This window comes from Oryzias latipes, chromosome 18 (assembly GCF_002234675.1).
Source record: "Oryzias latipes chromosome 18, ASM223467v1".
Classification (NCBI taxonomy): domain Eukaryota; kingdom Metazoa; phylum Chordata; class Actinopteri; order Beloniformes; family Adrianichthyidae; genus Oryzias; species Oryzias latipes.
Window position 1 is genome coordinate 4,440,920 of NC_019876.2, and position 23,990 is coordinate 4,464,909.

The following is a 23,990-nucleotide window of genomic DNA, read 5'->3' on the forward strand; positions in this document are numbered from 1 at the left end:
GGGTGTTTGGACAGATGGATGGATGGTTGATGGTTGGATGGATCAACAAATGTTCTGACTTCCTTCCTCAGGTTGTTTGAGACTCTCCAGTCCCTCTTCTGGTCCATATTTGGGCTGCTGAACCTCTATGTGACCAACGTGAAGGCCCGCCACGAGTTCACCGAGTTTGTGGGGGCGACCATGTTTGGGACGTACAACATCATCTCTCTGGTGGTTCTGCTGAACATGCTGATCGCCATGATGAACAACTCCTACCAGCTCATTGCCGTGAGTTACCGCCTGAACAGAAGCTTCATGAGATTCTCTTTGGAGCGGATGAAACGAGTTCAAAGACATTTTTTAAAGAAATAAAACTGTAGCTTTCATACTCTGGTTTAGAGTCTAGCTCTTATTAGTAGTTATTTACTTTTGATGTATTTTTTGTGATAATAATAATACAATATAATAGTTGTTTTTATCAATGACAAAAACCACTAGAAAAGAAAACACTGGAAGACAAATTAAAAAACGCTCTCTGATTACGAAGTAAATCAAATCAAACAAAATCATACTGTGGTGCTATTTAGTAGTTTTTGTGATGCATTGAGCTGCTCCTCTTCCTGATATAGTCTCTGTAGGACTTCTGTTGTTTTTCCACTTGGTTTTGCCCAGTGATACATTTGGACATTGGATGGTATGTTTTTTTAAAACTTTATTTTAGGAGATAAAACAGATCAACTTAACATCTATTTTCTAAAAGTGGTGTTTTAATTATGAATGTGCTGGTGTGAGCCAAAAAAACAAAGAAAACTGTCATTTTCTTGGACATAGTCTCTGCAGAGCGGCAGGAGTTCATTACAAATTAGCCTCCGAGTTGTGGAGGGGGCCGTTGGCACAGAGCAACCCCGCCCCCCTTCCCCTCCCCGTTGCTGAGAGCTCTCTACATTCCCGACCTAACATTACCGGGGCCACAGAAATGGTGAGCAGTGTTGTGGCTATCTATACCAGCCCAGACGGGGAAAAGGAAAACGTCTGATCGTCTACAAGCGGATGCATCAGAACGCAGCGGAGCAGACGGCGTGTTTTCTACATCACAAATACCATTTTTTTTTAAACTGCATTTTTTCATCTGCTCCCGATTCACAGTATTTGGATTAAAAAAATACTCAGATATACAATTTTCATTTAAATCTTGTTCATATATGTCCTTCATCATCAAAGAAAACATATTAAAAAAAAAAAAACACTATTTTTATCAGAGTGGAAAAACAAAACAACAAATATAGAACTTGTTTTTCCTCAGGCCTTTTTGGCTGTTGCTTCTTTGACAAACATGTTTATTTGATGGAATATTACATGTATTTATTTAAAAAAATGGACTGAAAAAAACTTTTTTTTTTCAAAGAATCAGAGACAAGGAGACAGTAAAGTTACAGTTGAATGAGGTTTGATTACTTCACTTGATTTCCTAAAATCCGGAGCGGACCAAAGCTGCCAGGATTTTTATCTCCAATCAGAAACTGTTGAGAATCCTCCGACTCTAATGGTTGGTGGACGGTAATCCAGGTGGTCTTCATGTGAACCATGACCCCCTTCACTCAGGACCTCCGCTCTCCTCCTGCAGGATCACGCCGACATCGAGTGGAAGTTTGCGCGCACCAAGCTGTGGATGAGTTACTTCGACGAGGGCGGCACGCTGCCGCCCCCGTTCAACATCATCCCCAGCCCCAAGTCCGTGTGGTACCTGCTGATGTGGCTTCACAACAGGCTGTGCCGCAGAGGACAGCCGCCCGGGGAGGAATCGCACAAATGTGAAAACCTGCGCGAGTTCACCGTGAGTAGACAAAGGAGATGAAGCTCCAAAGGGTTTCAGTTTTTCTTTTTCAAACTACCGGTACGGTCACGTGAATTTGAAAACAAAAAAGCAAGAAGATGTGAAAGGGTTTGGAGTCCGATTCCGATGGTCTGCACCTCCCCAGCACCCAGCAGAGGAGGCGTCCCGGTCAGACTCCTGCCTCTTCCTGCTGTTTCTGCTTCATATCCAGCCGTGGCAGAAAGTGGAGGAAAGCTCACAGCCTGCAGGCAGAGTGTCAGAAACCATTCTGTGGTCTAAATTTGAGTTTTTCCTGGACATTTTGCTACATGAACATGCCTTGAAATGTGAACATTGCTTTATTTTTCTGTCCCACAGCAGCAGAATCAAACCTGGACAGCAAGGACCGGATTCTTTTTTTTTGCAATTCTTCTCTCTTACTGCGCCTTTGAGCAAAAATATCACAACTCACCCAAATTTGCACGCAGCCAGTTACCCCCGTGAACATGACTTTTTGATATAAAAACAAAGACGACATCAAAGGGGCAGAAAATGTCAAAGAACAAATGAAAATGTCTTATGGGGCTCAAAAAAGAGAAACAAAGATTGAAAACACAAAACAGACGCGGTTACAAATACACATTATTTTTACACGTGGTGACGGTTTGGAGTTTGTCTGGTTTTTTTATTCAAGTTTTTTCCATTTTTTCATATTCATAGACATAAAGAGTTTTTTTTTTAAATCATCAATATTTTTAGTGAATATTTGAATAGGATCTTACGTCTTCTGGACATTTGTTGTCTCATTTGAAACCGTTTTTTGAAAAGCGTCATTTCAAAGTGTGTCAGTTTAAACATTTATCTTCTCTGTCTTTTTTTTGTTTTTTTAAATAGTAGCTCCTCTTTTCATTCTACAGATTGAAACATAGAAGAGTCTTTGGTTTGTGGCTCCAGAACCGGACAGTCCTTCACCTTCAAACGGAACCAGAATCACGTCTCGTCTGTCGTTTGGAACCTTTTTTAGAGCTGATTACTTGGCTGCATTAAATGAGCCGTCAGTTTGGTCTCTTCAGAGTCACTGATGTGCTCGCGGGTGACTGAAGGGCAGAGAAACAGTGATTTCACAGCAGAATGTGCACAGACATCAGCTGTGCGTCTGACAGCGCAGAGGGAACATCGGCAGATAAACACGTCCTGATAGCCGTCCAGTCCTCTGCAGGGACCGGAGCTGGCCGCGCAGTGGCAACACACTTTTTCGCACCTCGCACGCACACGCAGAGCGCGGCTGGCGCGCTCACCTCAGCGGAGTTACATAAACCGAGCTGCCCACAGAGGTTCAGAGAGCCTCGCAGCTCTGCTGCAGAGATCCGATGGAGACGCACTCTTTTGAGTCTGCGCGCGCGCGAGCAGAAGGCGAGCGGCGCGTGTTCAAAGCAGCCATCGCTCTGAGGAGAAACACAAGGAGATTGAGAGGAAGATGAGGGGAGGAAGGCTGCAGGTCTGCGTGGGGGTTTGAGCGTTCGTAGGAATGAGTCAGTCTTGTAAGTTTCCAGGAGGCTGGCTCACAGATGTCCTGGTCTCAGGGGAACCGGAAGGGCTCAGCTGGAACACTGTGTGGTTGCTCCACATTCAGTCAGATGCTCACAGGTCAATGACAGCGATCTGTTAGTCACATACACTTGTAACCTGGAGGCGTCATCCGCGCCCGTGGAGGTCGACAGAAGGTGTAGGCGTGTCCCGCAGTCCCCTTTAGGCTCCTAAAGTGACGTCAGGAAGGTGGAACCTACCTTTCCCGGTTTCCCTAAAGACCTTTCAAGACACATGAAATGTTAAAAAAGGAATCCATTGAAAACAGGTGAAGGAAGGCATCATGGGAAATCGCTGATTGGATCATGGCGTTTGTCTGGATCTGCTTCCTACTAATCCTAAAAGCTTTTTAGTTTGCAGTCTTCCTCTGCCCTACCTTTTCTGGAATCTTATTGTGTTTTGGTTTGAAACATTTCATAATGATTTCTGGAATTTGCTATTTGATTATTTGTAATTTTTTTTTTACTTTTTGGTTTCATATCTTTTAGCATTGAGTGATTTGCACTTCAGGTCCACCGTATGAAAATTATTTCCCAGAACAAAATGATCCCTGACTTACATCCACGGGATGAGCGGACAGGTCTTTTATTTTGAAGGTCATTTTTATTTATTTATGTTTTTGGTCCACAGCACTTTGTGTTAGCATGTATGAATAGTGCTATTTAAATTAGATGCATTTGATTTATTTATAAGAGCTGGAATGAAGGAGAAAATGTGAATTCTAGGCCGTTTTATAAATTGAAACATTTAAATGGACGCGGTTTCACTTTAAACCTTTCAAAAAGTTACCAAGGGGCTTCATCCACTCAAGAGTTTTTTTTAAGAAAAACATAATTTTAGTGTCAGTTTTATGTAATTTTTAATTATATGATTTTATTAATTTTATTGGTTAGCATTTTTGGGTTTTTATGTATGTTTTTTTTTTTTATGATAGCATTTATATTATTTTGTAAAGCACTTTGAGGTGCTACATTAATAAAGTAGAATTAGTAAAGAAATACAGTATCTTGGTGAGTCATTTTCTTTTCTTTTTTTTGTCTAATTCATCAACCTTTGAAACAATTATTCACTCAAGTTAATGATGGTTTAAATTTTGACTGGATGTTACAAATTTTGCTCTGAAGCCACTCTTTTGGGCTCAATCGAGGACTGACGCACCTGCGGACTGTTTCTCCATCCACCAACTCAGAACGTTAAAAATGTAATTTCCCACTGAGCATTGATAAATGTTATTTAAAGTAAAACGGATTCCAACACATGAAGATAAGCAAAACAGGAATGATGAGAGTAAAACATGAGATAAACCTTCAAAATAAAAGAAATGGAAATACGAAGAAAAAAAACTGGATGCAGGCGTAAATTCTGGGCTGATGGATGTTTGTCAGACAGATTCAGATCCTCTGCGATTCACATGCTGAATACAAAGAACGGCTGAGGAAAAAGCTCTGAAATGTCGGGTGATTTGGCCAAAAAGAAGAATTACACTTTTTTCAGAAAACGGCAAGATTTAGGACCAATTTCCGTATGCGATTTGCAAACAGGTACCATCTGCAGACAGGAGAGTTATTTAAAGAATGGAACGTTTATTTGGTTTCCGGCACTTATCAACTGCCTGGTTTTGAAAAACGAGCTGCCAAAGTACATCCAAAGTCCGGCTGGCGTATTAAATGAAGCCAACCACAGGGTCCTCAGGCAAGACTGGTTAGTAAGAGCCTCACAGAAACACACCACACCACAGTCCCATGACCTTTACCTCCAGTAAATGTTGATCAGTACGTTCAAAATGAAATAAATATGATGACAGATATCAAAGTCTTAGTCACAACTGGCCTTACAGGGGAGACCGGCTGTCTGCGGGTGAAAAATGATCAAACCGGTACTTTTCTGTCGTCTTTCCTATTGGTTGGTTCCCGCTCCCATCTTCTCCCATAACTATTTTTTCCTGTACCGTCCCAATGCTGACAAAATATCAGCCTCTACTGCGCGGGGAGCACATTAGTGCTGCCAATATGATAAATGTGCACTCCTTGTGTGCAGCCTGACTGTTAGAAATGAGGAAATTAGACAATCAATGTGTAGTTTGTGTGGAGGTCCCACAGGCACTTAGGTGTTGCATCTACACCCTGTGAGTTTGACGTCTTTGTGCGTCCAATAAGAAGCCACCACTCGCACCTTACGATTGACTGGAGTGCGACATTATCCTTAAAAATACCTAACAATGCCTGTGTTTTTTTATAAACAAAATGACTGACCAGAGAGCATTTTAAATTTCGGTAAAGACAAAAGAAATAATGAAAATATGAAGAAAATATCAATTAAAATTAATAAAAATACAACAGTAGTTCCAGTGTGACAGTTCTCCTGTTTCTATTCCCTACTCTGTGATTGGTCAAGAGGTCATCAGAGTGACGGCTCAGACTAAGACGTTTACTTTTTGGCGAGTGGTTTTGGCGCACATCTTTCTAAAACGACTGTTATTCTATTCTATTTTATTCTATACTACCGTACGGGTTGACCCTTGTTCAGGCTCATGTGAGTAAGGCAAAAAGTCAACAAGCTTTAAGTGTTTGGAAATGTCAAGACGGGCACAGTAGCGAGGAAAGGCTGCATTTTGGTGAAAAAAGTCCCCTCCCAGCTTCCAGGAGAGTGAAGAACACCAGGAGAGGAGGGCGCCTCACTAAGCAGAACAGTTTTCACACAGACCTGACGTGGTGTTAAGATGTTCTGGAGCGGTGGCTTGTGAAAACGCGAAGGTCTGCATCATCTGCGACATGATTTCTATATCTATGAGCTGCTTTTTCTTGAGCTCAGTCTCTCAAAGATTTAAAATCTGTTTGTTGTGCTGCTTTTGTTACATAAACAATCATAGATAATTGATGATCCTTATTGTCTTTCAATGTGATTTTTTGTGTGAATTATGACAGAAAATAAGTATTTGGTTAATGACAAAACTTCAACTCAACACTGTGTCATATATCCTTTGTTGGCAATAACAGCGGTCAAACATTTTCTGTGAGTTTTTCAGGTTTTCACAAACTGTTGCTGGTATTTTGGCCCATTCCTCCATGCAGATCTCCTCTAGAGCAGTGATGTTTTGGGGCTGTCGATGGGCAACACAGACTTTCAACTCCCTCCAAAGATTTTCTATGGGGTTGAGATCTGGAGACTGGCTAGGCCACTTAAGGACCTTGAAATGCTTTTTTTTTTCAAGCCACTCCTTCGTTACCCGGGCAGAGTGTTTGGGATGGTTGTCATGCTAAAAGACGGTTCATCTTCAATGTTCTTGCTGATGGAAGGAGATCACTCAAAATCTAACGATACATGGCCCCATTCATTCTTTACTTTCCACAGATCAGTTGTCCTGGTCCCTTTGCTAAAAAAAACAGCCCCAAATCATGATGTTTCCACCCCCATGCTCTACAGTAGGTCTGGTGTTTTTTGGATGTGACTCAGCATTCTTTCTCCTCCAAACACAATGAGTAGAGTGCTTACTAAAAAGTTATATTTTGGTTTAATCTGACCATAGGACATTCTCCCAATCCTCTTCTGGATCATCCAAATGCTCTCCAGTAAACTTTAGACGGGTCTGCACATGTACTGGCTTTAGCAGGGGGACACGTCTGGCCCTGCAGGGTTTGAGTCCTTGGTGGTGTCGTGTCCTTCTGATGGTAGCCTTTGTTACTTTGGTCCCAGCTCTCTGCAGGTCATTCACTAGGTCAGTCATGGGGTTCTGGGTTTTTTGCTCACAGTTCTTGTGATCATTTTGACCCCACAGGGTGAGATCTTGGGGGGAGCCCCAGATGGAGGGAGATCATCAGTGGTCTTGAATGTCTTCCATTTCCTAATATTTGCTCCCACAGTTGATTTCTTCACACCAAGTTGCTTACCTGTTGCAGATTCAGTCTTCCCAGCCTGGTGCAGATCAACACTTGTTTGGAGTGTGACTGTTTGAGGTTGTGGACAGGTGTCTTTATACGGAGACCCGGTTCAAACAGGTGCCATTAATACAGGTAAAGAGTGGAGGACAGAGGATCCTCTAGAGAAGAAGTTACACATCTGTGAGAGCCAGAAATCAAGCTTGTTTTTAGATGACCAAATACTTGTTTTCCCCACCATACTTTGCCCAAAAAACTATTTAAAAATCAGACAATGTGATTTTCTGGATATTTTTTTCTCATATGCTTGAGGTTTATCTATAATGAAAAATTAAGGCCTCTCAAATCTGTTTAAGTGGAAGAACTTACACAATTGGTGGCTGACTGAACATGTTTTTGCCCCACTGTAAAAATTGTGCCATTGACAAAGTGTAGTATTACTCTAATTTCTGACATTTTCTTTATTCTATGTTTGTTATCAGGCATTAGGCCTTCTATACCCTGAAAGATTTCCTTTGCTTTGCAAAGTTATGTTACATGTTCTGAGGTGATTAATTACTAACGCGGCTCAGTATTTTGGATTTATTATATGTGGAGTTAAAAAAGTGTCATTCTTCCAGAAGAAAGCCATTTGTTAGCGGTTTGTTTTGCTTTTGTTTCACAATGTGGACGCTTTCAATTCTGGGGTCACCTCTGTGTGAAATATCAACCTGCCTGGGAAGAAAAATTGCTGCAGAGGTGAAACAAAACTAAAAAGAAGGGTGGAAACAAAGCCATACAGAATTCTGGGAAATTAAATAGAACGTGGTCATGTATGTTGGATCATTGTGTTAAAACGGTGTTCTTCTGCTTTTCACAGGAGCGTCATGCTGACAGCCTGATCCAGAATCAGCATTACCAGGTCAGAACCTGCACTCACCTTCATGCCTGTTTAACATTTATAACTCCTGTTTCCACAACGAGTTTTTGTTTCAACAAGTCCATCTTTAAAGATTCACTAAATCCTCTAATCTGAGTTTACAGTCACCTTTTTGCATGAATTACTAATCCTTATTGTATGCTATGTCTGTTTTTGCTTTAAAAATAAAAAACAGAGCCCAAACCTATATAGAATAATTCCATTGACCCTCGTCTCTTGCCTTAACCCAACTTAAAAAGCAATAGCAAACCACTCAACAAAAAAATTCAAACTTTATTGTATGAACATTGTTGATTATACAGCTAATAGCCTCTTGAAAAATTGGCAAGTCCTCATCTTTGCAGATGATACTGCTCATTTTCTGCTAGAAGCTATTTGCTGTACTGCATTCTTAAAGATGTTGTCATAAGACTACAGCCTACACCTGCATAGTGAATCATGTTAAAAACCCCAGTCTGGTGTTTTTAACAGGTTCTTATATTGGCAGGTCCTCATTTTTGCAGACAATCATGCTCTGTATCTGTTTTTTTCACAAGTAATAATGGCCCTTTTTTGATGGGGGACTTATAGTAGGAAAACTCATAATAATCATATATTACCAGAGTTTATTGTGACAAATTTATCATATGACATCATTTTTTTTGACTAACCCCCATAAACTTAGGTCAGAATGTACCTCAAATATTTCTAAACTATTTTTTATTAGCAATTTGTGTGGTCGAACTGTTTGGAGGAGTTTAGTGTTACTACTGCACATATTTTTTCCATCATTGTTTATACTGGACAAAACACTAAAATTAAAACTGTTTGGATGACTATTTTTTAGATGTTGCACAGTTTTTACTCAAGAATTCCATTTTTCTTTAACGTAGCCCATCATTTTTTATGCGTCAATTCTTTTTCTTTTTAAGATTAACTGTAATTTTTTAAAAAACCTGAAGTTTCTGTCGCATCAACATGTAATGATGAATCACTGAGCTTAGCTGCCAGTCAGGATGGCAGACCGCATACTGATTCATAGGAGCCAGAGGGGACGATGTGCCAGAAGGCAAAAGGCTGTCGGTCATCATTTTTAACAACATCCCCAATAGTCGATCAAGGCACTAACGGGTCCATAAATCAGCGGCCTTTTAAAGTTGTCAGTTCATGTGTTGGTTTTTAATGACCAAACTGATTTGATTTTGGCAACTGGAGTCATATTTTTGTTATTGGGCTAGATTACTTACAGGAAATCGTCCAACAAATCAACTGAGACAGAGCTTTTATACTTCAACACCTCAGAACTGGCAGTGACTATCCACTCAGCATTGCCAGTACTTTGTTTTCTGGCAAAAGCGGACGGTTCCTTTAATTCCATCCTTGTTTTCTGAATTGTTGTTGGGACTCAATAACAGAGTATGTGGCACATTTTGGCAGAGGTGCTGAGTGACGGCATGCTGTTTGGTAGTCACAGGCGTTGGTCGTGGGTGGATGCTGGGTATTCGTGTGCGTGTTCTTGTGTGTGTGAAGTGAAGTAGTGCATGCATGTTTAAGGCTGCCACCCACTAAGCACAAAATACTCGTGAAATCTTTCTTTGGTCGGTTAATCAACTGAAGTGACCTGTCTTATTTTATGAGTTCTTGATAATACAGTCACATTTACAGATGCTCTGGGTGTATATATATATATATATATATATATATATATATATATATATATATATATATATATATATATATATATATATATATATATATATATATATATATATATATATATATTATTGTGGTTTCATTTTCACCCAATTCTTGTTTTTTCCCCGGAGTTAAATTACCCCAGCGAAAAGTTATGCCTAGCAATAATATTTTCAAGCAAAAAAGGGCCATCAAGTTAATTTGAAAAAGTTGCAAAAGAGTTCATTGTGTAAATATGGTGCAGTTAGTAAATAGCTGGTGGTGTCCACCAATGGTGAAAGTCCTTCTGAGCAGCGCAGCAGGCACATTTACGAGCCTGCTGTGGTGGCTAAGGCATTAAGTCACTTCCCACTCCAGGGAAGACCCAGGACATGCTGGAGAGACTATGTCTCTCAGCTGGTCTGGGAATGCCTTGTGTCCCCCCAGAGGAGCTGAAGCAACTGGGGGGAAGGAAGTCTGAGCATTGTTGCTTAGACTGTTGTCCCCAGATGAGTGGAAGAAAGTAAATGGATGGATGGATGGATGAATGGATGGATGGATGGATGGATGGATGGATGGATGGATGGATGGATGGATGGATGGATGGATGGATGGATGGATGGATGGATGGATGGATGGATGGGTTTGGAACGTCCAAGAGAAACATACCAAGTCTTTTTGAATTGGTGGGAAGAGTGCAACTGTCAAACTCTGAAAGGCGGCCAATTTGGATTTGACCTCTTTCAAATCAGTTCAATTCAATTTTAAATATATAGCCCAATATTACATCATTTGAATGGGCTTCATAACGGTAATTGTGTAAAAAAAACTTGAAATCATAAAGAACATAAAGTCATAGAATGTAATCGATAATGTCTAAACTAAACTAAATAGACTAAATTAAACTGGGCATCCCTGCCCTTAGACCCTCCTTTCAGTAAGGAAAAAATCTTTTTTTTTAAACGGATTCCGGAAAAAAGGAAGAACCCCAAGGCGTGTCCACATAAAGGAGGGATTTTCCCCTAGGACCGACAGGCGATGTACCAGAACTCTTAGAGAAGAATGAACTTATCTAACTCTACAACTACACGTTTAAATAGTCCAGCAGATAAGCTTCATCCAAACACCAGAGCTTTAGCTTCAGTGTTCTTTAAAATACCGTAACTCTTTAACCGTTTACGTGATTAACGTAATTCCAACTGAAGTGGAGAAATCCAGCTTTACGCTGATCTGCAACACTACGAAGTATTGAGGTATTTTGTAAACTAGCTGATTCTGAAGATTAGAATCTAATCAGCTTCAGAATCCTTCGGAATTTGCATAAAAAATTGAAGATCTACAGTAGTTCAAAGTGTGTGTTATTTGCTATCGCTGGCGACAGCTTCTATATTAAAGGGTTAACCCTCAGACCAGACGTAATGTCCATACAGAACCTACAACTGAAAAATCCATGATGGTCCTTTCAGAATTCCCTATATGTTTGGTCCAAGTACCTGGTTTCTCCCCTGAAAATGAATGATTGCTCACTTGATGAATCTCATGCTCATCTCTTGCTCAGACTGCATGAAATAAACTCCTAGCAGATGAAAAACTGAACAGCCAGCTGAGCTGCAGCAGAGCACCAGGCAGTTCACCAATGCTTCTCTACAGTAACAAAGACGTTTAATAACCTGAATTACTTCATTACTCAGCCAAGTGCGCATTTCTATTCACCTGAGTCCCACTTACTGCAGCCTTTTCAGTCATGGTTTCAATAAGCTCAGTTATGTAACAAATGAATGAGGAAATAAATGGATAGAAAGTTGTTTGTAATGTTGCAGAATTGACGACCAGAACTAAAACTTAAGCTTTTTGAAAAACTGCTATTTTCCAGCTAAATAGAAAAGCCTGAAAGCATCTGCTTATAATCAGCTGCAGCTCTAGGGTCTGTAGTTCCTTCATATTCACTTCATAAAGAGAAGCACATTTCCTGCTACTTTAGGCACTCCATGTGAAGATGTTACATAAAAGACCCATCTATGCCCCTTTTAAAGGGTTAGGTAACATTTTCTTGAGGGCTCATTATTTGGTGTTTTATAGCAAATGGTTGTCAGTGAGGAATGCGTCATTAAGGGATTAATTCTGCTTTTTGGCTAAATACGTTCATAATTTCTGTAAGTGGGAAGGCAGAGAGTTACAAACTTGAATGTAGAGGCATGTAAAGGTAGAGGTCACAACACATTGTTGATGGCATGTAGAGGTAGAGGTTACAACACATTGTTGATGGTGTGTAGAAGTAGAAGTTACAACACATTTTTGATGGCATGTAGAGGTAAAGGTCACAACACATTGTCGATGGCGTGTAGAGGTAGAAGTTACAACACATTGTTGATGGAGTGTAGAGGTAGAAGTTACAACACATTGTTGATGGAGTGTAGAGGTAGAAGTTACAACACATTGTCGATGGCGTGTAGAGGTAGAAGTTACAACACATTGTCGATGGAGTGTAGAAGTAGAGGTTACAACACATTGTTGATGGAGTGTAGAAGTAGAGGTTACAACACATTGTTGATGGAGTGTAGAGGTAGAGGTTACAACACATTGTTGATGGCGTGTAGAAGTAGAAGTTACAACACATTGTTGATGGAGTGTAGAGGTAGAAGTTAAAACACATTGTTGATGGAGTGTAGAGGTAGAAGTTAAAACACATTGTTGATGGAGTGTAGAGGTAGAGGTTACAACACATTGTTGATGGCCTGTAGAGTTGGAGGTTACAACACATTGTTGATGGCGTGTAGAGGTAGAGGTTGCAACACATTGTCGATTACGTGTAGAGTTAGAGGTTGCAACACATCGTTGATGGCGTGTAGAGGGAGAAGTTACAACACATTGTTGATGTCGTGTAGTGGTAGAAGTTACAACACATTGTTGATGGCGTGTAGAGGTAGAGGTTACAACACATTGTTGATGGCGTGTAGAGGTAGAAGTTACAACACATTGTTGATGGCGTGTAGTGGTAGAAGTTACAACACATTGTTGATGGCGTGTAGAGGTAGAGGTTACAACACATTGTTGATGGCGTGTAGAGGTAGAGGTTACAACACATTGTTGATGGCGTGTAGAGGTAGAGGTTACAACACATTGTTGATGGCGTGTAGAGGTAGAAGTTACAACACATTGTTGATGGCGTGTAGAGGTACAAGTTACAACACATTGTTGATGGCGTGTAGAGGTAGAGGTTACAACACATTGTTGATGGCGTGTAGAGGTAGAGGTTACAACACATTGTTGATGGCGTGTAGAAGTAGAAGTTACAACACATTGTTGATGGAGTGTAGAGGTAAGGGTTAAAACACATTGTTGATGGAGTGTAGAGGTAGAAGTTAAAACACATTGTTGATGGAGTGTAGAGGTAGAGGTTACAACACATTGTTGATGGCCTGTAGAGTTGGAGGTTACAACACATTGTTGATGGCGTGTAGAGGTAGAGGTTGCAACACATTGTCGATGACGTGTAGAGTTAGAGGTTGCAACACATTGTTGATGGCGTGTAGAGGGAGAAGTTACAACACATTGTTGATGTCGTGTAGTGGTAGAAGTTACAACACATTGTTGATGGCGTGTAGAGGTAGAGGTTGCAACACATTGTTGATGGAGTGTAGAGGTAGAGGTTACAACACATTGTTGATGGAGTGTAGGGGTAGAGGTTACAACACATTGTTGATGGAGTGTAGAAGTAGAGGTTACAACACATTGTTGATGGAGTGTAGAGGTAGAGGTTACAACACATTGTTGATGGCGTGTAGAAGTAGAAGTTACAACACATTGTTGATGGAGTGTAGAGGTAGAAGTTAAAACACATTGTTGATGGAGTGTAGAGGTAGAAGTTAAAACACATTGTTGATGGAGTGTAGAGGTAGAGGTTACAACACATTGTTGATGGCCTGTAGAGTTGGAGGTTACAACACATTGTTGATGGCGTGTAGAGGTAGAGGTTGCAACACATTGTCGATTACGTGTAGAGTTAGAGGTTGCAACACATCGTTGATGGCGTGTAGAGGGAGAAGTTACAACACATTGTTGATGTCGTGTAGTGGTAGAAGTTACAACACATTGTTGATGGCGTGTAGAGGTAGAGGTTACAACACATTGTTGATGGCGTGTAGAGGTAGAAGTTACAACACATTGTTGATGGCGTGTAGTGGTAGAAGTTACAACACATTGTTGATGGCGTGTAGAGGTAGAGGTTACAACACATTGTTGATGGCGTGTAGAGGTAGAGGTTACAACACATTGTTGATGGCGTGTAGAGGTAGAGGTTACAACACATTGTTGATGGCGTGTAGAGGTAGAAGTTACAACACATTGTTGATGGCGTGTAGAGGTACAAGTTACAACACATTGTTGATGGCGTGTAGAGGTAGAGGTTACAACACATTGTTGATGGCGTGTAGAGGTAGAGGTTACAACACATTGTTGATGGCGTGTAGAAGTAGAAGTTACAACACATTGTTGATGGAGTGTAGAGGTAAGGGTTAAAACACATTGTTGATGGAGTGTAGAGGTAGAAGTTAAAACACATTGTTGATGGAGTGTAGAGGTAGAGGTTACAACACATTGTTGATGGCCTGTAGAGTTGGAGGTTACAACACATTGTTGATGGCGTGTAGAGGTAGAGGTTGCAACACATTGTCGATGACGTGTAGAGTTAGAGGTTGCAACACATTGTTGATGGCGTGTAGAGGGAGAAGTTACAACACATTGTTGATGTCGTGTAGTGGTAGAAGTTACAACACATTGTTGATGGCGTGTAGAGGTAGAGGTTACAACACATTGTTGATGGCGTGTAGAGGTAGAAGTTACAACACATTGTTGATGGCGTGTAGTGGTAGAAGTTACAACACATTGTTGATGGCGTGTAGAGGTAGAGGTTACAACACATTGTTGATGGCGTGTAGAGGTAGAGGTTACAACACATTGTTGATGGCGTGTAGAGGTAGAGGTTACAACACATTGTTGATGGCGTGTAGAGGTAGAAGTTACAACACATTGTTGATGGCGTGTAGAGGTAGAGGTTGCAACACATTGTTGATGGCGTGTAGAGGTAGAGGTTACAACACATTGTTGATGGCGTGTAGAGGTAGAGGTTACAACACATTGTTGATGGCGTGTAGAGGTAGAGGTTACAACACATTGTTGATGGCGTGTAGAGGTAGAGGTTACAACACATTGTTGATGGCGTGTAGAGGTAGAAGTTACAACACATTGTTGATGGCGTGTAGAGGTAGAGGTTACAACACATTGTTGATGGCGTGTAGAGGTAGAGGTTACAAGACATTGTTGATGGCCTGTAGAGGTAGAGGTTACAACACATTGTTGATGTCGTGTAGAGGTAGAGGTTACAACACATTGTTGATGGCATGTAGAGGTAGAGGTTACAACACATTGTTGATGGCGTGTAGAGGTAGAGGTTACAACACATTGTTGATGTCGTGTAGAGGTAGAGGTTACAACACATTGTTGATGGCGTGTAGAGGTAGAGGTTACAACACATTGTTGATGGCGTGTAGAGGTAGAGGGTTACAACACATTGTTGATGTCGTGTAGAGGTAGAGGTTACAACACATTGTTGATGGCGTGTAGAGGTAGAGGTTACAACACATTGTTGATGGCATCTAGAGGTAGGGGTTACAACACATTGTTGATGTCGTGTAGAGGTATAAGTTACAACACAATGTTGATGCCGTGTAGAGGTATAAGTTACAACACAATGTTGATGGCGTGTAGAGGTAGAAGTTACAACACATTGTTGATGGCGTGTAGAGGTAGAGGTTACAACACATTGTTGATGGCATGTAGAGGTAGAGGTTACAACACATTGTTGATGGCGTGTAGAGGTAGAGGTTACAACACATTGTTGATGGCGTGTAGAAGTAGAAGTTACAACACATTGTTGATGGAGTGTAGAGGTAGAAGTTAAAACACATTGTTGATGGAGTGTAGAGGTAGAAGTTAAAACACATTGTTGATGGAGTGTAGAGGTAGAGGTTACAACACATTGTTGATGGCCTGTAGAGTTGGAGGTTACAACACATTGTTGATGGCGTGTAGAGGTAGAGGTTGCAACACATTGTCGATGACGTGTAGAGTTAGAGGTTACAACACATTGTTGATGTCGTGTAGAGGTAGAGGTTACAACACATTGTTGATGGCGTGTAGAAGTAGAAGTTACAACACATTGTTGATGGAGTGTAGAGGTAGAAGTTAAAACACATTGTTGATGGAGTGTAGAGGTAGGAGTTACAACACATTGTTGATGGAGTGTAGAGGTAGAAGTTAAAACACATTGTTGATGGAGTGTAGAGGTAGAAGTTAAAACACATTGTTGATGGAGTGTAGAGGTAGAGGTTACAACACATTGTTGATGGCCTGTAGAGTTGGAGGTTACAACACATTGTTGATGACGTGTAGAGTTAGAAGTTACAACACATTGTTGATGGCGTGTAGAGGGAGAAGTTACAACACATTGTTGATGGCGTGTAGTGGTAGAAGTTACAACACATTGTTGATGGCGTGTAGAGGTAGAGGTTACAACACATTGTTGATGTCGTGTAGAGGTAGAGGTTACAACACATTGTTGATGGCGTGTAGAGGTAGAAGTTACAACACATTGTTGATGGCGTGTAGAGGTAGAGGTTACAACACATTGTTGATGGCGTGTAGAGGTAGAAGTTACAACACATTGTTGATGGCGTGTAGAGGTAGAGGTTACAACACATTGTTGATGGCGTGTAGAGGTAGAGGTTACAACACATTGTTGATGGCGTGTAGAGGTAGAGGTTACAACACATTGTTGATGTCGTGTAGAGGTAGAGGTTACAACACATTGTTGATGGCATGTAGAGGTAGAGGTTACAACACATTGTTGATGGCGTGTAGAGGTAGAGGTTACAACACATTGTTGATGTCGTGTAGAGGTAGAGGTTACAACACATTGTTGATGGCGTGTAGAGGTAGAGGTTACAACACATTGTTGATGGCGTGTAGAGGTAGAGGTTACAACACATTGTTGATGTCGTGTAGAGGTAGAAGTTACAACACATTGTTGATGGCGTGTAGAGGTAGAGGTTACAACACATTGTTGATGGCATGTGGAGGTAGAGGTTACAACACATTGTTGATGGCGTGTAGAGGTAGAGGTTACAACACATTGTTGATGTCGTGTAGAGGTATAAGTTACAACACAATGTTGATGGCGTGTAGAGGTATAAGTTACAACACAATGTTGATGGCGTGTAGAGGTAGAAGTTACAACACATTGTTGATGGCGTGTAGAGGTAGAGGTTACAACACATTGTTGATGGCATGTAGAGGTAGAGGTTACAACACATTGTTGATGGCGTGTAGAGGTAGAGGTTACAACACATTGTTGATGTCGTGTAGAGGTAGAAGTTACAACACATTGTTGATGGCGTGTAGAGGTAGAGGTTACAACACATTGTTGATGGCATGTAGAGGTTGAGGTTACAACACATTGTTGATGTCGTGTAGAGGCATAAGTTACAACACAATGTTGATGGCGTGTAGAGGTATAAGTTACAACACAATGTTGATGGCGTGTAGAGGTAGAAGTTACAACACATTGTTGATGGCATACCCCAAAGTGAGATCTTTTGTAATTTAAATTGTCCCAAAGAGTCTCTAGGGCAACAAAAACAAGTTATTGAAGTTCAAAAAAGATGCCAAATGTAGCTGTGGGAGAAACAGCAGAAAATTGGTCAGACAAGAACGAACATCTATTAGGTGGTCTACAGATCTGGTCTACAGATCAGTTTACTTCAGAACCGATAAAGTGTGAAGGGAAATGTATTTGCATGGTTTGTACATCCTTCATGCATGTTGTCTTAAGTCATACAATAAAAAAACAACTCCAACAGATGAAAGAATGACAGTGGTGTTCTTATCCTCGACAGGAAGTGATCCGGAATCTGGTGAAGAGGTATGTGGCTGCCATGATTCGCAGCGCCAAGACGGACGAAGGGCTGACGGAAGAAAACTTCAAGGTACCATGAAAATAAGCTACTCGGTTCCCTAAAAAGTCACGGTCAACATCAAAAACTTGTCTGAAGCCCTTAGTGTGGCACTTTATGTTTTTTCTGATGCTGCACATTTTTGTCATGTTAATGATCTATTAAAGTCCTGATAACAACCAGCCGCCCACGCTAAAAAAGCTGCTCCTGCCCCAACTCTACAGCTCTGATCAATACCGGCCGTCAATAATATGTCAGGAGAGCTGCTTGGCTTTTTCCAAGTTTTCTGCACATAAAGTAATTTTCAGCCGCTCTGCTTCTGAGTTGGTTTCCCATGATGCCCTTGGAGCCCAGCAGCAGCTTTGAAGTGGAGACATCCTCTGGGCTTTTCAGAGCAAAAACAACATCAGTTGTACTTGGAGCCAGATCCCTTGATCACTCCTGGAGTGTGTTTACCTGTGAGCATGTGTGTTGTGAGTGGGTAAGATGCAGAAGGTGCACAGTTAAATGACATCAGGTGTGTGTGGATGCATTCTTGTCCTGTGAGAATAGAAAGCATGTGTGAATGTTGGATCTGAAATACTCACAGAATCAGAGTTCTGCATCTTTACTCACTGACGGTTTTTACCAAAATACAACACAGGTCGTGTTTGAGTCACAAGAGATTTGGATGGGAGTAAGTATTTGAAGAAGTAGTGGATCTGCCTCATGGAGGCTTTGCTATTAGATGACTGATTTGTGACCCCCTACTTAGACCACAAAGGCCACCACGCTGCTACCTAAATGCACATTTTTCAGCAAAATCGGCAGGTTGCCGTGTGATGGCATTTGTAGTTGGGAGGCAGCAGTTGCATTTTTACACACTGCTTGGCAGGTTTTGAGAAAAATCGAATATTTTAGGACACATATGTCAAAGTTGTGATTGTGATTGGGATTTTATCCACAAGATTATTTCATATTATTGTTTTTAATGACCCAGCGAACTGTAACGTTGATAACAAATTAACTACAGACCAAAATCAAATCAAATACGCACTTTGCTCAGACGGTAAGCACACCAAGGAAAGTGCATATTTGATGTTGCTAAATGTGAACTAAAGGCACTTTATTGAACTCGTATCACATGCCTGGTGTGTCATTTTTCCCTCTGATGATTCCCTTCCCTCACCGTCTTCTTCACCAACTCTGTGACTTCATTGATATTTACGACAAACTTTGGCTTTATTCGTGTCTTCAAAGAATAAAATTCACAACTCTGGAAAAGAAGAACCCATACTTGCTGAAGTATTAACAGTTTTCCTTTGTCTTACTGCAGGAATTAAAACAAGACATCTCTAGTTTTCGCTACGAAGTTCTGGATCTCCTGGGCAACCGGCGTCCTCCCAGAAGGAACTACTCCTCCTCCAGCGAGACGACAAAAGACGATGGCGCCATGGCATCGGAAGATGACAGTGAATTGGGTGATGGCGGCGAAGGAGGAGGAGGAGGGAGTGTGGGCATCCAGAAGTCAAAGAGCGTCACCTTCACCAACCCAGTGGCGGACAACAGAAAGTCCACGCTTGGCGTGTCGGCGCTGGTGCGCTCCATATCGGGAATGACAAAGACTGAAAGAAAGGATAAGGCGGAGCTGGAGGAGGGCAGTGGCTGGGGGGAGGAGGAGGAGGAAGAGGAGGGTAAACCAAAGAGTAACGGGCTGAAGACGACTGTCCTCCCTCCGTCTTCCACCTCTGTCCTCCCTTCGCCATCTTCATCAGTCTCCTCTTCGCTCACGTCATCACTGGCTCGCACGAGGAGCCGGCTCCAGCGCCTCTCGGCTCCGAGCTCAAAGACAGACTCTTTCAAACACCTCTCCTACTTGTTCTCTCGGTCCAAGCGCAGAGCCCCACCCACGCCACTCCCCCTACAGTCCCCGCCCTCCTACACCATTTCTGACGGGTTGCTCTGCCCCTTAGGGAGCCACAGCCACTCCGACTTTGGACTCACCGATGTGACGAGAAGTGACACGCACCTGAACGAGGTGGGCCGCTCGGTCGACAACCCATCGTTCTCGCCTCGGAGAACGAATGGGCGAGACTCGCTGCTGACCCTGCCCCTCCCACCCCCGTGCCCCTGCCAATCCCTGCACTGTGCTTCCAACATGTCTGAGTCCAGCTCGCGCCTCCTGGACTCCAGCGAGGACGTTTTCCTGGGTGGAGGCGGGGAAGGGGCGCTGGACGACCACGGGGATGGAAGAGGGGGCATGCGGATGATGTTGGGTGGGTGGGTGGGACCCTGTGATGATGTCATGGAGGACAGCTGCGAGGTCATAGAGGACTCTGTCACAACGCAACTATAGGAGAGAGAGGATCTACTTCACTGTTGCTGAATGGCTGTGAGACGGGGAGGAGGGGTTCAGAGATCGCACGGTGGGACTGTGAAGGACGGGTTCTGGAGTGTGACCTTCCTGAAAAAGTGGGAGGTCCTAAAAGTTGTGGAGTTCCCTCTGAGGACAGAAGGAACCCGGCGTGGCAGATGTTTATGATGACGGTTTGGCTATTTCAGTTATAGGGATTTTTCAGGGCTTAGTCACTGTTTATACTTCACATTTTCAACAAATGAAGGGCATGATTAAGAGGTTTTGGGGCTCCTTAGTTGTACAGCATTTTATCTAACATGACATGTTTAAAAAAATAAGACAGTGACCCACATCTACTTATGTCTTCAATCCTACCAAGATCCTTGGGCTTGGGTTTTTAACTGATTTGCTAGCAAGATTTACCATTTGTCTTTTGTTTTTCCTCAAAAACTAAGAATTAGATCATGAATCCAACCTTTCTTGAGCTCGTTTTGTCTTTGCCAAAAAGCGTACACATACCCTATATCAGAGACGTGCAACTCCAGGCCTCGAGGGCCGGTGTTTTTGCATGATTTCCAAGTCTTAAACACGATTGATGGCCTGGTTCGGATGTGTCCAGCCAATCATATCATGCCAGAGCGGGGTATGTTGGAAAACACGCAGAGGTGCTGCCATGGATGCATTGACTTCGTTGGAGACTGACTTGACTTCATGTGGTTGGAGTTGGAAGGAAGTCACTTTCTATAGTTGGCCTCACACTCTCCAGTTCTCAGATACAGTCGATGGTCGTACCACACACACTCTGTCCAGGTGGAACTATGTTTCCGTGCCTTGCTAGTGTTTAACTCCAGCGTGCGCTTGTTGCCCTGTGCATGTGTGGGATGCGCCATAATTAATCGAGTTCAAAGACATGCATGTTTAAGCTAAATGCTATGCAGAGTGTTCTGCCGTCGCCAACCCAACACTAAGGAGGAGGGACAAAAACGCAGTCTCAATGGTGGATATTTTCATAAGAACTACATGAAAAAAATGACATTCGTCCGCTCAGTGGAAGGGATCAGCAGGGAGAACAGGAATTAACAAAACCACTGCAAATAAATCCCAAGGGAGCAGGGATTAGGAACAATTCAAGGCTTTCAATGTGAGCCTCTCCTGGCTTTACTGTCAGTTCATGCCTAAAGTTTATAACTGTCACCACTGACTTTGAGTTGAATCATGTGTTAGAGCTTCTATGACTGAAAATAAAAAGAGTATATCGAGCCAAACCGTCTTTTTAAGCATCTGCCACTTTGCTGGTGCAGTTTTGCCGCAAGGAGACCAAAAGTTTGCTGTCAGACCAGGAGTACAAATCTTTCCTTTGAAACACGGTGGAATTACAAAAGTGACTTTCCAGGCGGAAAATGTTCTTGAAAGTTCCGGTTTGGTCTTTCCCTTTAACCAAACGTACGACTGGAATACAAACGGGATACGGTTTGGAATCTGAATGGGAGGAGTCCTGCTTCAGGGGGAAAAAAATGGCCGACCTTTCCAACACCTTTACCTCTGGGACGGTGGATTTTTCCGGGATCGGATAAAATCATGCCATTGAACTTTTGCTCTCTTGTCAAACAGCCTGCACACTGTCTCTCTCTTTGCATCAAAAAGGGCCAAGGAACTTTATTTATAAGTTATACTAGTAATAACAATGATAACAATAATATTAAGAGACTTCTTCTAATAATATCAGGACTACTTTAGTTTCTCCAGACTGTCTTTGCTTCTGTTTGAGTTGCAGACGGTACCCTGGCTTCTCGCTTAGCTCTTCCTCTATACACTTTCCTGCGATGACAGAAATTCATGGCGATTATTTATAACCACGGGAGAAGTGCAAGCAAAAACGGAGTGAAGGGGCGATTTAATGAAGAACCACCACCAGGACAGGTGACCACAAGGAGCGTCTGGACACAAACAGGGAGGAGTTTGCCTTTGTGTTTGCCGGTGGGAGGGGAGGGGAGGGGGTATTTTAAATGGAAATTTCACTTGAATTTCATCATAATTCTTTTCCTCTCTTGAAGTCACACGATATAGAGACTTCAAAGAGTTGGCATGAGCGGAGGCTGCTGAATATTACTGATTATGATACGACTGTCGGCAATGAATTAGAGATTATGCATGTTTGATCAGACAACCACCCTTACCGGCATCACACACACACACAATGGTACATACCAATACTCTGCACATGTACTGGTGTGATGAGCAGTTTCAGGTCAAACGTTCTGTCTCTTGGCGTAAATTGTCGTCCTTTTGAAGTGACGACGGTTTCAATCCGGCAACAAATTTCTGTTTTCTGTTTTTTTCAGACATGTTCTGCAGACACTGACGATGCTTCTCGCTGTCAAGCCATGACCAAACCTGTCTCAAAATGTTAAGAACTAAGTACACCAACAAATGATGCAACATCTGTTGAGAAAATTGAATCGCATTTTTTTGATACAAAAATGTGCATGAAATAGCCCATCGTCTTTTGAGCGGTTCAGCTCTGGGCATAACATCCTTATCCTGGTGGGATAAGCTCGGACCGTAGATGGATAAACCCTGGAGCCTAGACGCTAATGGTAGTTGAGACCAGTCAAGAAAGTAGTATTGGTGGAGGAGGGCCAACAAAAGCGTCTGGAATGTAAAGTGATAAACATCTGTGACTTTAAAAGCAGAAATATGATTGTGATTGGCTGAGCAAAGAAGGCAGAGAATTTAGCTATTGGTTAAGGATGAAGGTTTAATTGATGAGTGGCGTGTGGAGTGAGTGACGCACCCAGAACTCAGTACCTTAAGAAGCCAGCATACCCGCAAGTAAGGTAGATCTTCCTTTTAGAAATTGCGACAAAGCTTCACTTCCATGAAAATTTCTCCGTCCATTACAAAGGTTTAGAAAAGAAAAGGCTGCATCCATCACGGTTGGATTAGAAAACCATCAAATCACTGAATTTTTGTTTGATTCTTGTTTCCTTTTAGATTCATTTCCACCCTTGGTTTCCCATTTCTCAGCAAGGCCCACCGATGCTTCATAATGAACGGACATACGGTGTTTTAGAGGCACCTTGACATCAAATTAACCATAAACATGTAACGTAAATCAAGTATAGATGGAAATTTAAGTCTAATTCCATTTGAATTGTTCCTTTAACACCTGAGATGTCACCGGCGACAGTAAATAACACACTCTTAGGACTCTTCGACCGTTTATGCAGTGAAGGTAATTCAGCTTATTTATGTCGATCGCTTCACTACTGCGGAGTATTGCATATCAACCAAAAACTGCTTTTTTCTGCATTAAAATGTTTTTGAATTATGCTAATTGTGTAAATGGTTCATGAGTTGCGATGACACCAAGAATGTCAGCAATTGAGCTAACTCCATTGTCAAAGGGTTAGACAAAGCAAAACAGTCACATACTGTAGAAGGGCTAAGAGGCAGGTGATTGGTCAGAGGGATTGATGGGAAGTTTTCCTAGAGAACCATCTTTTTCTTCTTGTTTGTGTCTTGTATCTACAATAAACAGAACAAGAGCAAAACGACAGAGAAGTCAAACTTTGAAGACAATACCTCTAAATATTGTTCACTTGTAATCATTGACTATATGGTAAAACTGGAGCGAGTGAGTGTGACGTCACCCATAGAAAATGGTTTGATTCTGGTTTCCACCAAATGAAGTCAGTTCAGTCACCATTGTTTTTGCGACATGGACTTCGTCATGTTGGAGCCAGAGGTCAGTAACCAGGGATCAGGGTCGGACCCAAAGTCTAAAAAAGGTTTGATGCAGAGCTGCAGCTAGCGCTAC

At 42.0% G+C, this 23,990-nt stretch overlaps 1 protein-coding gene across 1 annotated transcript in view; it reads left to right on the forward strand.

Moving 5' to 3' along the window:
• Positions 1 to 20,170, forward strand: part of LOC101169488 (short transient receptor potential channel 5) — a 275,758-nt gene extending 255,588 nt beyond the window's left edge. Inside the window, exons 14-18 of the mRNA XM_023948991.1 lie at positions 72 to 267; positions 1,604 to 1,813; positions 8,114 to 8,155; positions 17,779 to 17,868; positions 19,151 to 20,170. Of these exons, the coding sequence (XP_023804759.1) occupies positions 72 to 267; positions 1,604 to 1,813; positions 8,114 to 8,155; positions 17,779 to 17,868; positions 19,151 to 20,170 (1,558 nt within the window). The remainder of the gene's footprint in view (positions 1 to 71; positions 268 to 1,603; positions 1,814 to 8,113; positions 8,156 to 17,778; positions 17,869 to 19,150) is intronic.
• Positions 20,171 to 23,990: the final 3,820 nt, after the last annotated feature.